Source organism: Strigops habroptila, chromosome 13 (assembly GCF_004027225.2).
Source record: "Strigops habroptila isolate Jane chromosome 13, bStrHab1.2.pri, whole genome shotgun sequence".
NCBI lineage: Eukaryota > Metazoa > Chordata > Aves > Psittaciformes > Psittacidae > Strigops > Strigops habroptila.
In genome coordinates, this window is record NC_044289.2 from 15487165 (window position 1) to 15503266 (window position 16102).

At 50.0% G+C, this 16102-nt stretch overlaps 1 protein-coding gene across 4 annotated transcripts; it reads left to right on the plus strand.

The window, feature by feature from the left end:
- The first annotated feature begins 148 nt into the window (after positions 1–148).
- Positions 149–14367, plus strand: TPX2 (TPX2 microtubule nucleation factor). 4 transcript variants are annotated; one of them, XM_030503053.1, is made up of 17 exons: positions 149–278; positions 5079–5250; positions 5492–5614; positions 5781–5901; positions 6442–6567; positions 7687–7809; positions 8241–8374; positions 8679–8836; positions 9209–9380; positions 9528–9666; positions 10199–10415; positions 10625–10723; positions 11422–11598; positions 11733–11879; positions 12392–12503; positions 13129–13295; positions 13655–14367. In XM_030503053.1, exons 2-17 carry the CDS (start codon positions 5145–5147, stop codon positions 13763–13765), a joined length of 2232 nt encoding a protein of 743 aa, XP_030358913.1. In that variant the 5' UTR covers positions 149–278; positions 5079–5144; the 3' UTR covers positions 13766–14367. The 4 variants fall into 4 exon arrangements, with proteins under 4 accessions (XP_030358913.1, XP_030358912.1, XP_030358911.1 ...); XM_030503052.2 differs by having other exon boundaries at positions 150–278; positions 5082–5250; positions 13108–13295; positions 13655–14102; XM_030503051.2 differs by having other exon boundaries at positions 194–278; positions 13108–13295.
- The last annotated feature ends 1735 nt before the right edge of the window (positions 14368–16102 follow it).

A 16102-nucleotide genomic window follows, 5' to 3' on the forward strand; every position in this document is an offset into this window, starting at 1 on the left:
GCAGTGCGTCATGGGAGTTGTGGTTTGCATCCCGCCTCCACGCTGTGGCTTGGTGCGCTCTAGAACTACATTTCCCGTCAGCCTTTGCGAGCAGCTGGCGCTTGTGCAGGGTGGGGTTTGCTCATCCGGGTTCTTTGGCCTCTTGGCGGCCCGCCCAATCGGCACTCAGCAAGGGCGTTCCCGAGGCGTTGATTGGTCGGTTCGGAACAACAAGCCCCGTTTGAAATCCGTTAACGACGGCTGGTGGAGGCGCCGCGCAGGGCGGCCGCGGCGCGGAGGTAAGGGCCGAGCGGCTGGGGGCGACCGGGCATCACCGGGCGGCTCCCTTCCCCCTGCTGCGGGTTCGTCCCACCTGCACGGGCCGGTGTCCGTTACTGGGCGGCGGCCGCGGCTGCGGCCCTACCTGAGATCCGGTGGGTGTTGGGGCCGCGGGTCTGCTCCGTGCCCGGGTGCCGGTAACGTGGGTCCGGCGGGCGTGGCTGGGAAGCGGAGGCTCGGGGCTCTCGGCCCTTGTCCGCAGCCGGTGGGTGTCGGGCGGGACGCGCCGGGAGCTCCGTAGGGGCGGCGGTGGGGGGCTCCCTCCCGGGAGCTCGCCGTGCTGGAGCGGGGTGTTCGGGTGAAGCACGAGCAGAGCGCTGTGGCGGTGCCAGCGCGGCCCGCGCTGTCATCAAGGGCTGCTTTGCACCCGCTGCTCAGAGCCTGGAGGAGTTTGTGTCTCCAGTTCGGAGCGAAGAATCAACCGGCGCTGCCTTTGCTCAGAGTAAATCCTGCTTCTTGGAAAAGGAGGGAAGCACCCCGGGCAAAACCCGGCTTGAGTAACAGGAAGGGTATCAAGGAGGCTATTTTTATCCAGCGCGTTTTTAAAACTAGAGGAACCTCAACTTAACCTAACAATAAGTCGAGGTTATACCGGCTAAAAATAATGTTCTTTTCCTTGAACAGTTATTCTTAGGCTGCTCCATCTTCTGAGACTTGTGGGACCTCGTTTATGGAGCGTGAGGCGTCAGGGCTGGTTATTTTGGGCTCTCGGAAAGGACGCGGGGCTGGGCCCATGGCGGAGCAAAGGTTGCTCCAGGGAAAGCTCAGCTCCAGCACCTTGCTCCTTGTGCCGTAGGCAAGCTCTCTGCCTGCTCACCTCTTGTCTGTGTAAAAGCAAAGGCTTTGTCTCCCAGGTTGAGTATCGTGGTGGAACAGCAGCGTTGCCTCTGTTCTGTACCTGGGGTGATGAATTCAGGGTTGATTCCGTGCTGTGGAAAAGCACACAAGGAGGGAGGAGCAGCAGAGAGAAAGGAGAAGGTGCAGATCCTCACTTAACCCAGGGAAGAGCAGGGATGAGTCCTGTTAGTGGTTGCTGGCATCACGCTTGAGTTGTTCAGGTGCTTTGTGGTGGGAGCTTCCCACCAGGCTGTGGTGACAAAACTGTGCCTATGGAGAGACAGTTTCCAGCCCTTTGTAATGGTCCAATTCACATATTAACGCCTGAAAAGCATCTGGGAACTCTGGATAATTGTCCCTATAAAAGGGAGGAAAAGCTTTGGGCTGTAGGACAATAAAGAACCTGCCAGGCTGGATTAAATTAGTTGCCTGGTTAGTGCAGCTGGTGTTGAGCACCCAGCAGAAGGCACTGGAATTGCTGCAGCACGTTGCTGTGCAGCTCCCTCAGCCTCTGGGAAGCTTCTCTTGCCTGTTCCCAATTGCCCGTGTTGGGTTTTGAGGCCTGTGGGTCACCTGGCATCAGATTTATCTGCTGAAGTAACTCAGAACATCCTTTTTAGTCTGGTACAATGTGCTTGGTGTGGAGCTTGACGTGGTGCAGCAAGCCCGTGCTGCACAGCTCTGGGTGGAGTTCCTCCTCTCCAGCCTTGGGTGGCAGAAATGTTTTGGGCAATAAATTAACAGCTACATTGAGAAAACGATGCTGAGTGCATCCATGATGGAATCGTGTTGGCATTTCGAAGCTAATATGGATTACAGTGAGGTGTGAAGTTATTCTGAAATACCTGTTGCACTTGCTGTTGGATCAGGCTTATTCTGGGATGGGAATGCTTGTTTCAATTTAGCTTAATCCTTTTTCAAAGCTAACTAATGTAAAGCAGGCCAAGGCACTCCTGGAACGTGTCAAAGTGTAGTTACTCAGAAGAAACCTGATGTGCAGAGGAACCCTTCACCAGTTCCTCTGTGGGGACACGGCTGTGCTGCTCTGGGCAGTCTGTGGGTAAGCGAGAGGAGCAGCCCTGGAAAGAGCATTAAGGTTTTAGAGAGTCTCTTTTACTGAAGGGATCTGGGCTGGTTTGGGAAGGAGAGGACCAGGTCCTCCTCCTGAGCACCAGCGGGGTGTGAGCAGCTCCTGTGAAGCAGGAGAAAGCTGATCCTGCAGGACAGGGTGAGGGTTCCCTGCCCGGCTCCCTGCGACGCTCTGCGGACACTCGTGTCGATGCGGAGGGTGGTGGATGTGGGGAGAGCAGGGTGACACTTCAAATCGACACCGGAGCTCTGAGGGGTTACGGTGTGTAACCAGTCTGATAGGTGCACACAGTGCCTGCTCATTAGCAGGTGTCCCTATTAATGAGGAGAAGTTTCTGCACCTCGCTTCTGGTGGAAGAGTGCCCCAGTGTGGAGAGGGAATTTTGCCTCCTGTGTTTAAAGGGGAGATTGAGATAATGGTGGTTCTGCCATCCAAATCACGGTCAGTTTTACACCTGGGTCGGGGCAATCCCAGGCACAAATACGGGTTGAGTGGAGAAGTGATCCAGAGCAGCCTGAGGAGAAGGACTTGGGGGTTTGGTCAATGAGAAACTGAACATGAGCCAGGTTCAGTGTGTGCTTGAGCCCAGAAACCACCCGTGTGCTGGGCTGCATCAAAAGCAGTGTGAGCAGCAGGTCAGGTGAGGGGATTCTCCCCATCTACTCTGCTCCTGTGAGAACCCGGTTGCAGCACTCTGTGCAGTTCTGGTGTCCTCAAGGTAAGAAAGACATGGAGCTGTTGGAGCAAGTCCAGAGGAGGCCACGAGGATGAGCAGGGGCCATCAGGGACTGGAGTGGTAGGACAAGAGGTGATGGGTTTAAACTGAAACAGGGGAGATTTGGGTTGGATCTAAGGCAGAAGCTCTTCCCTGTGAGGATGCTGAGGCGCTGGCACAGGGTGCCCAGAGAAGCTGTGGCTGCCCCATCCCTGGCAGTGTTCAAGGCCAGGTTGGACACAGGGGCTTGGAGCAACCTGCTCTAGTGGAAGGTGTCCCTGCCCGTGGCAGGGGTTGGAGCTGGATGAGCTTTAAGGTCCTTTCCACCCCAAATCAGACTGGGATTGTATGGAAATGCTTCCAGGGGGTGGGCAGCAGCTCGGCGGCGCCTGTTCCGATCTCGGGAGTGTTGCAGTGGACATATCGCAGTGATAAATCACCGGAACGTTCCCAGCTGACAGGAGCCGTGTCCCAGGCTGAGCCCGTGGCTGGAGGAGTGAGATGCCTCTCGGTGCACTGCGGCTCCTCCCGTTCCGTGCGGCGCTCCGGGATACGCAGGGATTTGAGGAGCGGATGCCGGGAGCTCATCTGACTGACACAGACCCTCTGCAGCTCAGTCACCACAACTTTCACCTCCCAACTGGCTCTTTCCAGAAACTTGGAGTATGAAACCATGGCATTGATGCGCTCCCTTTCTTTCCATGACTATTCGCTGTTGTCTGGGACGGAGGGAGGGGGAGAGACGGGTCCTGATGTTGTGACAGAATATGGACTTTCCACAGTGAAAAGCTGGAAGCAGCAGTAATGGACATGAGTAGCTGTGAAACATGATTCCCGAGCTCCGGCTCCGGGCACTGGGAGGGTGAGGGAGGAATGCAGATGACGCATTTGATTTTTAAAAAGTGGATAGTGTTGACAGAAACCTTATCTTGATGAAGGGCAGTAGGAAAGCATTCGGTTCCAGCCCCGTCTCCAGCTCCGTTACAGTTGGTTTTGGCTCCGGTTCTTCTATTTGCCTTCTTTGGGTCCTACCTTGATGTCCTCACAGCCGTGTAGCTGATGGGGAGCTGCAGGCTTCTCCGTGCAGCCGTCCCCAGGAGCAGGGCACCTCCAGACTGCTGCCTTGATTTACTCTTGAACATCTTATGGTGTGTACCGTGTGGGTTGAACGATGTGTGGTCTGCCCGGACAGATGGTTTGGGTCTGAGACCTTGCAGATTAAGGATACGCTGCTTTAGAAGTTGCTTGGATTCATCAAAGCGAAGTTCAGGTGATTTCCTCAGGGAGTGTTTGATAAGGAATGCATCCTCAAGGGCTTTGCCCTGCAGCTGTGTGAGGCATCATGAAAACACCTTTACAAAATAAAGGGTTTGTTACAACTTGAGGGTTTAGAACATTGTCACTGGCTTTGTTGCTGTTCCCTGGGGTTTAATATCACCGTTGACACAGGGACCCCTCCTGCTGTCAGTGCTCCACTAAATAACTGCAGGGCCTGTTCTTGACACAGAGCTTGGCTTGTTTATAGCCTGGCCAGCCTGGGGTAGTGCCCTGGAATGCAGCAAGGGCCTTACACTGCCCTTCTTCCTACTTCTTGCCCAGTAGCAATACTCTGCAGAACCCTCTTCCTGCTTTGTACATCAATTTGCTCTGCAGAAGAGCACGTTTGTGTCATTCACTCTTGTTTGTAGCCCTTCGGCAGGAGAAAGGCTGCGCTGTGCAGTGCTCAGGGTCAGCCTCATCACTGGGCTCTTGCTTCACAAACCTGTGCCCTGGCGAGGGTAAGAACTCTGTGTAGGGTAAGTAGGCAAACTGGTCACTCCTTGGGAAAGCTTTGTATTTCCCTTTAAAAAACACATTTCTGGCACCTATAGCTATACAGAAAACCTTCAAAACTTGATCCTTCCAAGAGTTTTGAACCTGCCAATGTCAACAATGGTGAAGTCTCAGCTTTGCCTATCAGCAGTAGAGTGAAAAGCTGTGTTGCTTAGGAAATACTGCGTCCAAAGGCTGGGAATTACAAGGCAGGGACAAAATCTGTCCTGTGTCTATCTCTAGAAGCTGTGCAGAGGAAGAGAGGTGGGGAATGGCTGAGCTGACACTGCCTTGGGTTTGGTTTAGCAGGTGAGCAGTGCTTGGTCTCTAAAGGAGTGCGAGTGGGACTCGCGGGGACGGCTGCAGGGGAAGATGTCCTGCCCGGAATCTCGCTATTCCTTTGATGTCCCAAACAATTGCATCAACTTCGCGACTCTGAGCGAGGATGGTGATGTACCCAACGCAGACTCCTGGTTTGGTAAGTTGCTTCCAGCTCCTGGCTCCGTTTTCTCTTTGGGCGAGGGCTTGGCGTGATCCTTGTTTTGGGCCTCCTGTGCCAGTTGATTAGTCCTGTTGTTCACTGCATCATTCCTCATGCCTGGGGGTGTTTTTGTATTTAAACTTTGATTGTCATCTCTGCCTTGTCAGATGGCTGTTAACATCCTAATGATATTGTGAGGTATTAAAAACACACAGCGAAAGTGTCTTTCTCCTCACAGACCAAAAGGCCAACCTGGAGAACGTCCCTCCTGCAGCAAACATGGCAAATGCCTCTCAGAGCAACCCTGCTTTTTCAAAGCCTGATATTATTCTGTCTGTCACATCACAAGAAATAACGATGGGTAAGCTGGCGTGGTGTGAGGGGAGAGATGTTACCTGCTCAGCCTGGCTTTTGTGGGACCATCTTTGTATGTTATCTGGCAAGGTCTCATGTGGCTTCACTGGAGCGTTCTTCTGTGCCCGTGTGCGTATGTGTGTATAGGAGTTGGTGTTTGTGACTGTCCTCAGGTGAAAGCCGCACTGAAGGGGATGGTGAAGCAGAATGTGTGCAGGCCCATGACGTTCCTCAGAATATCGTTGGATCCTTGACGAGCTGGAGAGCTGCTGCTCCTGCAGAGGCCCCTCAAAGGTGAATTACTTGTAGTCGTGTTGATGACTGTAACTAAGCAGGTCTGTGCCTCCAGGATCTGCAGTTCTTGCTGTTCTTGGGGCATCCTGGAGGCCTGAAGATCTTCAGCAAGATATCTTATACTGGTATGGCTGATCTGCTTGCTGAGCTGGAGGGACCATCTCCAGGGTGGAAATGTAATGCAGTGTCTCACATACTTGTCAAACGAGGCTCAGCAGCACCAGGAGCTCTTGGAATGTGAGGACATCTGAAACTGAAGTGGCTGATAAAGTTTCTTTGTTTATCTGCTGGACTTGGGCAGAACTCATTCCTGATATAAGTGCAAGGGGTTCTCTATGCTTATATATCCCAAAGCACATTAAGTTTATGGATTGCTAACCTCAAGTAATTCATGCTGCATTTGGATTTTTGTGTTAAACAGCCAATTTGCATAGGGGCATGCTGGAGTTAGGGGGTGCACTGGTGTAAAAAGTGTTATGTGGATCCTGTGTCTTCTCAGAGCTGTGGGAAAGCTGACCTCTGTTTTCTGTTCTACTCCAGAGCGGGCAGAAGACAGGCCACAAGGCAGAGAAAAGCACAGCAGCACACCCAGCCAGCTAGAGTCAAAGCAGAGGGAAATGCCTTGGCTAATAAGGAAGAGGTTCCACCTCCAAAGAAAAGGAGAATGTACGTCATCAAAGTCCTTCTGTTTGGGGCTGGGAAGGGGGATACAACTGTTCCATTGGGAAGGATTTACACATGGTGAGAGGGTTCTTGCAGGAAGGAGGAGACTGAAACCTGATTCCTGATGCTGGTTTCATAAACAAGAAGAAATGGCTGTAAGACCTGAAGGAAACACTATTTAGAGGTAGAGATGTGCATGACACAAGCTTGGGTTTCTGAAGCTTCTTGCTCCATCCTCAGTGTCTCAGCTAGCTTGAAATTGGGCTTAACTTGTCCATCAGGAAGTCACTGGGCTGCAGTCATAAGGTAGGAAAAAGTCACAGCCAAAATAGGTCTCAAATTTAACCACTAAGATACCATATGGTGATAAGCTTGAGGTCACAAAATTGAAGTGTGATCTTTTAAACACTGCTGGACCTGGATGAGCTACAGTAGATCTGCCTCCTCCAGAACAGCCACAGTTCCCATAACTCAGTAATGCATTTGCCTTCTACAGCCCCAGAGCACCAGGGAAAACCAGGCACTCTGTCCCTGGGCCTGTGCTGAGGTAAGGCTGGTCTGGCACAGCTTGGAACTCACCAGTGTCAGGGCGTTATGCATGGGGTGAGCACTGCAGCTGGCCTTTCGTTTGGAGCACAGTTAACTGGAGTGGTTTGTCACAGTCCAGGGGAGGCCCCAGAGATGCTGCGAGGGCTGGAGCAGCTCTGCTCTAGGGACAGGCTGAGAGAGCTGGGCTGGGGCAGCCTGGAGAAGGGGAGACCTTAGAGCAGCTCCAGTGCCTAAAGGGGCTCCAGGAAACCTGGAGAGGGGCTTTGGACAAGGGCCTGTAGGGACAGGACAAGGGGAATGGCTTTAACCTGCCAGAGGGGAGATTGAGATGAGCTCTGAGGCAGAAGCTCTTCCCTGTGAGGGTGCTGAGGCGCTGGCACAGGGTGCCCAGAGAAGCTGTGGCTGCCCCATTCCTGGCAGTGTTCAAGGCCAGGTTGGACACAGGGGCTTGGAGCAACCTGCTCTAGTGGAAGGTGTCCCTGCCCGTGGCAGGGGGTTGGAACTGGAGGAGCTTTAAGGTCCTTTCCAACACAAACCATTCTGTGATTCTAAGATGATAACTTGCTACCTTAGTTCTAGCAGCAGAGAGAAGCTGACAGAAGGATCCACCAAGAGAGAGGCCCTGCAGAATCCTGGCCTGTCCCCAGCAAGAGGGAGAAGCAAACTGACCATGCCCTCCACACCAACCATGTTAAAGTACGTACCTTTCTTGTGACTTGTGCTAATCGCAGTTGATTTAGGTGACAGCCCTGGCTAGAGTGTTTTCAGCTTCAACTTAGCATGTGGTGGTATCACATTTAGTAAACACCAGACCAAGGCAAACAACATTAGGATGAAATGTACTTCACCAGCTGAACCGGTGCAAAGGAAAGCTTTTGGTTTTAACTTCAGGCGAAAGCCATTCTTGCTGATGGTGAAGTGTTCATACAGCATGTGGGTGTGCAGAACAGCAGTTAGCTGTGAGCTTTCTGATCAAACAAAATCCAACCAGATCTGTTATAGAAAATATACCTCTGTAACGATGCTCCTGCCATGAAGTGAGAGATAAGCATGTTCCTTGCACTAACATCATGCCAATAACCGGTGAATCAGGAAGACATGTCTCAGCCTTTAACATGCTTCTGCAGGAGGACCAATCATTCTGGCAAGCTGAAGAGTACAGAGGAGCAGGAGCTGGAAAAGATGCAGCAATTCCAGCGGGAGGTTATGGAGCTGAGGAAGAAGAACGAGGAGTCTCTGAAAGCAGCGATTGCTGGAGCAGGTGAGTACCTGAACTGCAGCTGGGCTGGGCTGGAGAGTGCGGCACAGAGCTGTGTGAGCACCTTCCAAAACAAACACTACAGATCTTGTAATAAGTATCAGGAGGCTTTTAATGTAGATCAGCCCCTAAACTGCCCAGAAAAAAGGTTTGCTTGGGTTTTATTGGGTTTTGAAAGGTTACAGATGAGTTCTCTAAAACTGGTCAAGTTATAAATTAAATGCCACACACACACTCTTCCCGCCCCAAACCCTCCCCACACACACTCCAAAAGGCTTCCAGACCTTACATGTTCTTTTTCCTTTAGGACAACCTGTGAAGAGAGCTGTTTGTCAAGTAACGAAGGCAGTTGACTTCCACTTCTGCACGGAGAACAGGATTAAGCAACATGTGGAAAGCCAGCCCAGGAATGAGTACAAGGAGCTGGATTTCGCAGCAGAGCTGAGGAAGCATCCTCTCTCCCCGGTGAGAGCTGGGCTCTTCCCAGCAGTCAGCTCACTCCTTTTTGACATCACCTTCTTTCTGCTTTTGCAACACACATGCAAAGAGGGTGACCAGAGGAGAGGCAAACGTAACTGTTAACTTGCTGTGTATCTGCATTGCCACTAAGACTCTAAAGGACCCTGTAATTGTCAGATCTTCATGCTTGAATCTTCCACTTCATACAGTTTCCCAATATGATTAGCATTTTCAGGCACTTAAGTCTATGTCTAACGTTAACTGTTACTTTCTTTTCAATAAGGGAAGGGATAGAGACTGTCAATTGGTAGGTAAAGGAAATGTCATCTCAGTGTCCTGTGTGAAATGGCCATAATGACCAGAGTGTTCTGTCTCCAGATGCGGATGCCGAAGGGACCCACTATTGCCAAACCTTTCAACCTCTCCCAGGGAAACAAAAGAAAACTTGAAGAAAACACATCAGAATACGTGTCCCTTGCTGAGCAGGTAGAAGCATTCCAAAAAACAACACCCGCTCGTTACCATTTGAGGAGCAGGAAATCTGATGAAGGTGAGTGGTCCTGGAGATGTCCAGCCAGGAGGCTGTCCACAGGGCTGGTGGTAGAGCAACAAAGATGCTTTGACTGCTCTACTGAGCAGTTTGTGGCTGCTGCAGGCCTTGCCATTAACTGCTGGTCTCTGTGACTTGAATTTCTAGGCCCACCTCCAGGAAAGGCTGTGAAGGCTCGATTTACCAACCCTAAAACACCATTGCTTCTGACAAAGCAGCGCTTCAGACCTGCCACCTGCAAAACTACAGCAGAGTTAGAAGCAGAGGAAATAGAGAAACTTCAACAGTAAGTAAAGGTTTATTCTAGTCCTTCAAGAGATATTTGTACCACACTGGAAACATCTTTTGGATGCCAAAATACCACTTCTCAGGAATACTCCTTTTGAGTGAAAGAATGAGCAACATAAAAACATTGGGATTCTTTCAGCTTGTGCATAGTCCTATGGCTGTGATAGAGATGTGAGAAGTAGCCAATTCATTTTGAAGGAAGCGCTCTTAGGAGAGCTGATCTTCGGTTGAGTACAGCTTATGACTAGTAAAGCAAACCCAGTGTAGCAGGACAGCCTGCATACACTTCAAAAGTCTCCTGCAGGCAAAGGTTTGGATTCCCAAGAAAGCAATCTTTAAGGTTTTCCTGAAATCTTGATGTTTCAAAAGCCAAGTAATTGCTGACTAGAGCTGCACACCATGGAATGTGTGTGTGGCACAATTCCTTCTGGACCTTACTATTACTCTTTTATGCTGAGAGAAGCCTTTTGCTAGAAGCTGCATGTCGCCATGTACAGTATGTTGTGACTGTCTCCACCTTTCCTGTGTAGGTACAAATTCAAAGCACGAGAACTCAATCACAAAATCTTTGAGGGTGGGCCACTCCTGCCCAAGAAACCCACTGTGAAGGCACTCACACAGCCCATTGGCTTTGAGTTGGAAATAGAGAAAAGGATTCAGGAGCGTGAGAGTAAGAAGCAGCAGGAGGAAAAGCACTTTGAATTCCATTCCAGGCCATGTCCCACGAAAATCCTGGAGGACGTTGTGGTAAGAAGTTGGGTAATACCTAAACCTGGGACTGAGGTGGCAGTTAGCTTCAGAATGTCGTCAGCTATGTTGTGTTATGTATTTAATAACCTTCAGTAAGCGTTGCCTGTCAGTAGGGAAGAACTGCTATGAGCATGTTCTGTGCTACGTCAGGTTGTTTTCCTGTAGTGTTTGTCCTTGGGTAACTCCTGACTGGTTCTTCTGAACAGGGTGTTCCAGAGAAAAAAGCCCTTCCTGTTACAGTCCCCAAGTCTCCAGTCTTCACCTTGAAAAGCAGAACCCGAATGCCTGACAGAGAAGAAGAAAAGGTAACTTGGGACTAGGCTGTTGTCAGGCCTGGTGGTGCTGTGCGGTGAGTGCTGCAGCCAGCCTGCTGTACCCCTGCCTGCAGGGTGTGGGGGTCTGCTTCGGTCAGCCCCTTCCCTCCTCTTGGGCAGCTCCTCCAGCAGTCATCTTCCCCTGTGCCATCCCTTCTGCTACTCCTCCAGCAGAAACTGAACTCTCACATAAAACAACTCAGTTTAAACACGAGGGCACTGATGAGGGTTTCTGGGAGTTGCTGCTATGAATGAGGGGAATGAACAGCTTTGACTTCTAAAAGGATGTTGCCCTTCCTATTGTGTTACTGAGAACACACCACCTTTCTTGTCCCCATAATTCCTTAGATCCCTGGAGCTGGGGAGCAGGTTTCAGAATGCATTCAGTCCTTCCTCCTTTCCCTTTTGTGAGGAGGATGGTAGAGACTTCCAGTCTAATTTGGATAAGTACTAGAACTGATAGTGGATTGGAGAGAGGAGGAGAGAGGAGGAGCTTCTCTATGGTTCAGCATACCTGTAAACTGGTACTTTCTGGGTTACTAATTCTTGCAGTGTCCAGAGTGTTTGCTTGATGCTGCACTGGCTCTGGTTAAAGGAAACTTGAGTATTCATGGCTTTGGTAGGACTTGCAGTCTTTCTACAAAAATAATCTGGTGCTGTGTTGGATCCTAACACTAAAATCTCTTTAGGAAAAAGAGGAGGTGCCTGTGATCAAAGCCAATCCTATGCCACATTATGGAGTGCCCTTCAAACCTAAAATGCCAGAGCAGAGGCATGTGGAAGTTTGCCCCTTCTCTTTCGATGCCCGTGACAAGGAGCGGCAAATGCAGAAGGAGAAGAAGATTGAAGAATTGCAGAAGGAAGAGGTGAGAACTAAAAGCTGCCCTGGATCCCACTCCTTAAACAGAAAGGATCTGCAGCTCTTGCTGTTGTCTGTTAAACTCCCAAAGCTTCGTGCCTTTGAGAAAGGGCAGGAAATATTTAAAGTTGTTTCTTGCAGGTGCCCAAGTTCAAAGCGCTGCCTCTGCCGTACTTTGACCATGTTAAGCTGCCAGAAAAGAAGGTCAAAAAGCCAACTCAGCCTGAACCCTTCAATCTGCAGGTCGATGAGCGGGGAGCTGCCAAGCTCCAGAGCTGGAAACAGCAGGTAGGGTGGGAAGGGTAATGGGGGACCAGGCTTGGTGTTGTGATGGACTTCAGAAGGTGTCCTGCTTGGGGTGAATCAGGAGCTGAGCTTGAGCAATGAATCCTTCTGTCCTTGGCATGAGACTTGTGCTATGGGTTAAGGATTGGTGGGTTGCTTTGGGGCACTTTATCTCCCTTTATGGTGAGTGATGGGATTTACCACAGCTGTGGGGGATCTTCTGCAACTGGATCCCTTTGACCATCTCTCTGATTGGGGATTTATTGACATATAAATAATACACTGCTCTTCTCCTGTGAACTCTGCAGTGGACTCCTGAAACTTTCTTCAGTTTTCAGGCTATTTCTTGGCAAAAGTAACTGGAATGAACAAGTGATGCAACTTTTTGGCTTTAATACAATTTTCCGTGCCAATGATTTGATCAAAGTCAAGATGGCTTTTCTAATGTTGGGAGTGCTGGTGGGCAGGGGTCTTTTTGCTATAGCTGGCACTTGATGGGCTCTTTTCTCTTGCAGCTTAAAGAAGACTTGAAAAGGCAGAAAGAGGCGGCTTGTTTTAAAGCTGGTCCCAACACAGTGGTGTACCAGGAGCCTTTTGTGCCCAAGAAGCAGAATAAGCTGTTATCAGGTGCAGTACTTGCTACACAGGCTTGGCTGGTAGCTCATGCAATTAAATGATGTTTAGACTGGCTGTTGCCTCCTCTTTATCAGCACAGCCAGTAGTGCCTTGCACTTAATCAACTAATTCCCTAACAGCTTGTGTCCCCAGAGAGCGGGGGAGTTTCCTCTCTGCTGCCCCTGTCCTGCACTAACCTGGCAGCTGTATTTAGCAGCTATGCTGCAATTGGGGGGTGATTGATGTGTGCCTGCTTGGGGGAAGGGTAAATAGAGTGTGAGGAGCTCCCTGTGGGGACAGCTGGCATTTCTGCAGCAGCTGTCAGTCTTTTCCTCCCATCTCTAATGAGATGAAGGTATCTACAGCTTGGGGTAGACTAAGTTTTGTAGGGTATAAACTAGCCCAAAGCTTGTTTGTACTAACAATTGTGTGTGCTTGCTCCCTCCTATGAGAACACCCATGATGGGGTAATGTCTGCAGTAACACTGCTGGAGGTATCTACTAACTACCCTTGCAAGGTGAAGCACTCCAGAGGGAGGCTTCCATGACACTAGAACTGCTTTGCTTTACCTGACTGCCTTTGCACCAATGTTATCTCCTCTATTTCTGAACTTAGAGAGCCTTTCTGGTTCTGTAGTTCCTGAAAGCTTTGAGCTGGCAACAGAAAAAAGGGCTAAAGAGCGGCAAGAGTTTGAAAAACACTTGGCAGACAAAGAAGCCATAAAGGAGAGGCTTCAAGAGAAGGCGAGGCAGGAGCAAGAGGAGCGTGAGAAGGAAGAAGTTGCTAAGCTAAGGCAAGAAATGGTAAGTGAGCTGTTCCTGAACAGGGGCCGTAGAGTAACCCATGGGGATGTGTGAATAGACTAAATGAGCTAATGTCAATGTGGAGCTGCCTTAAGACTCTTCTAAGGTTCCCTCTTACAAACTGATTCCTTGTTAACTTTACAACTGGTCTTGAACACCCAAAAGGCAGCTCTGCTGAGGTGACTGGTTTTTGGAGCTGTACGTATTGTCACTGGAGCAGATTGATCTCTGAAACCCACTGCCCCAGAGCTGCTGTGCGTGTTCATGGTCACTCACTCCAGTGCCACTCACCTGCAAGGTTCAGCTTCATCATAACTCAGCAGTTTCCTTCATTTCACCCTTGATTTCTGGTTTCACAGGTTCACAAGGCAAACCCAATACGCAAATACCGCAGTGTAGAAGTGAAGTCCAGTGAACAGCCGCTGACCACGCCAAAGTCTCCCAACTTCTCGGATAGATTCCGGTGCTGATCCACATCCATGTGATGGCACGGGGGAGATCCCATCTTTCTCTGCTCTCTTGGTAGAGAGGGAACAGTTGTTCTTATGTGACTGCTCAGTCTCAACCTGGTTCCATTATTGTTCTCTTGAGTAGTTTACCTCCACCTGAGGCAGGTGGCTGAGGCGCAGCAACAGGCCCTGCCACATGGCCTTGCTTCACCTCCCCACCTCTTGCTCCCTAAAGACTAAACCAGGTTTTGAGCTTGTATACAAATATTGTGTACCCGAACTAAATAAAACTCCTAACCTGATGGCTCACTCTTGCTAGTGGGCTGAATCCCTCTCCTACAGAAGAGTTGTTGCTAAAGGGCCTGTGTGCATCTGGAAGAGCCGCCATGTCTTTGTACATCTAACTATTGGTTTCAAATGTCTCTTTCTGGGTTTCTAATTATTAATAATTAGTTTGTATTAAGCTTGATTTGTGTTAAGCAATGTGGGGCTTCTGCAAACCAGCATATTGCAGGTCTGACCTTTCTTGTTGATGTTTGTTCAGACGAGCACTAATATGAATCTTGCCCACACTTTATAGTTCTCTGTGTATATGCAAACATTAAACCTTCTCCTGTTTTATAGCTGAAGTCATTCTTTTTGGGCAATTGCTTCACTGGCAAATGAGTGTCTGAGAGCTGCCTCCCTGGCTCCTGCCAGTGCCCTTCTCTTGGCTGAAGACACGTCATCTCCTCACCAGTCTAGTGCAACCAGAACTAAATATAGATCAAGTGCTCCAATGTGCTGGAGGGCAGAACTTCCAGCATTGTGGAGAGGTGATCAAACTTAGATTAAAACTTACTAAGGATGGTTCCTTACCTTGTAAGATTGTTTTAAGGCCCTTCCTTGGACTTGTCTTAGCAAGAAAGATAACTCCAAAAGGCTCTGTGAGGGCAAGAAGGGGTTAGGGGTACAACTACATCCAAACGATGCTCTCAGATGCTGCTGCTCACTGATGTGCCTGGTTTGCTGTTACTGTTCTGCTGACATGGGGGATGGTGTGATGTAGAAAGGGACTTGCAGGAAAAGGCTGGTGTGGCAGGTGGTGGGAGCTGTGCTTGAAGCTGCCGGTGGGAAGAAGGAGAGCAAGCCCTCTGCTTGAGGCTTGGGATTGTGTAAGGCTCCCTGGGCTGGCCTGGCTTCCCATGGCTGCAGAGACATTGAGGCTTTGCTTCTCCCATGCTTTTGGGTCTCTTGCCTTTATCACTTGCTGGAGCCCATGTGAGCTGGGCTGTTCTGAACAGAGGAAAACATGGGAAGCTTAGAATGAGTGTGTCCAGGTAGGATAAGCTGGTTCTGGTTTGGGGGTTATGGCAAACGTTTGGTTTTATTCCCTCTGAATTTGGGTAATATTTGAGGAGTATTATTAGAGTTTGTGGCCTTTTATTCAGGTTTTTGGTTGAAGAAGTGAGGGAGTTATAGGAAGTGCAGTGCTCAAGGGCTGTCACTGCAGGAGAGCAGCTGCAGTGAGCAGTGAGCTTCACCGAGCACCCACATCGGACTTCTCTGCTTGGATTGAGAGAGGAAAGTCACACCTGGTGGAACACTAGGAATTCCTTAAAGACAGACAAATAAAGGTACTGATGTTAGTAACTGAGGAATTGGAGGACAAGGAGGGATGAGGAAGTGTGTTGGTGTGGAAGAAGGAGTGACCCTGTGACAGCCAGTGTGCTAAGAGACAAGGCTCCTTTTTGCTGCAGTTTTACCTTTTCCTTACTTTCTCTTGAGCATCTTCATGTGACTGGCAGAGCTTGGCCTGGAAGGCTGACCAGTCCCCCAGGATGCCTTCAGCTGTGTGTTACTGGCTTTGCTGGTATCCCCACATCACTGAGGTGAGAATAATGGGGGGACAGCTGTCAGCAGCAACAAAGCTGCTTGTCAGAGTTACCTGTGCCAGCCCTGCTGAGGTGCAGGGAATGACTTGTAATGATCCTCTCCTGAAAACAAAGACCTGTTGGGCTCACCAGAGGGCTGTGGATTGTCCCTTGCACTGCCTTCACCTTCCTGTCCCAGTGGAGCTGCTCTGTGTGATCTGCTGCATGGGGACATCACAGGACCTCGATGGTGCAGTCAAGGAAACTGCTGCAGCCTCAAGTGTCAGCTCATACCTATGGTGAGTCAGGAAAGCCTCAGTGATGATGAGCTGGGGAAGAACGTGAAGGCAAGCGAGATAACAAGGCTGCTGAGCTGGAGCAGATGCCAAGCCCACAAGGATGGAGCAAAGGATTTCCGTGATGGCCCTACATGGGCTCTGCTGCAGCCCTGAGGAAGGCTTTGTGTGCCTGACAGCTTGTCAGCCTCTCACTGGGTCTAATAAAA

What these genes read in the sequence shown, in the direction of transcription:
- TPX2 (XM_030503052.2), top strand. Translation starts at nt 5,145, where the DNA reads ATGTCCTGCCCGGAATCTCGCTATTCCTTTGATGTCCCAAACAATTGC. An exon ending in TCCACACCAACCATGTTAAA is followed by an intron (nt 7,810 to 8,240) that starts GTACGTACCTTT and finishes ATGCTTCTGCAG; the next exon opens with GAGGACCAATCATTCTGGCA. An exon ending in AAATCCTGGAGGACGTTGTG is followed by an intron (nt 10,416 to 10,624) that starts GTAAGAAGTTGG and finishes TCTTCTGAACAG; the next exon opens with GGTGTTCCAGAGAAAAAAGC.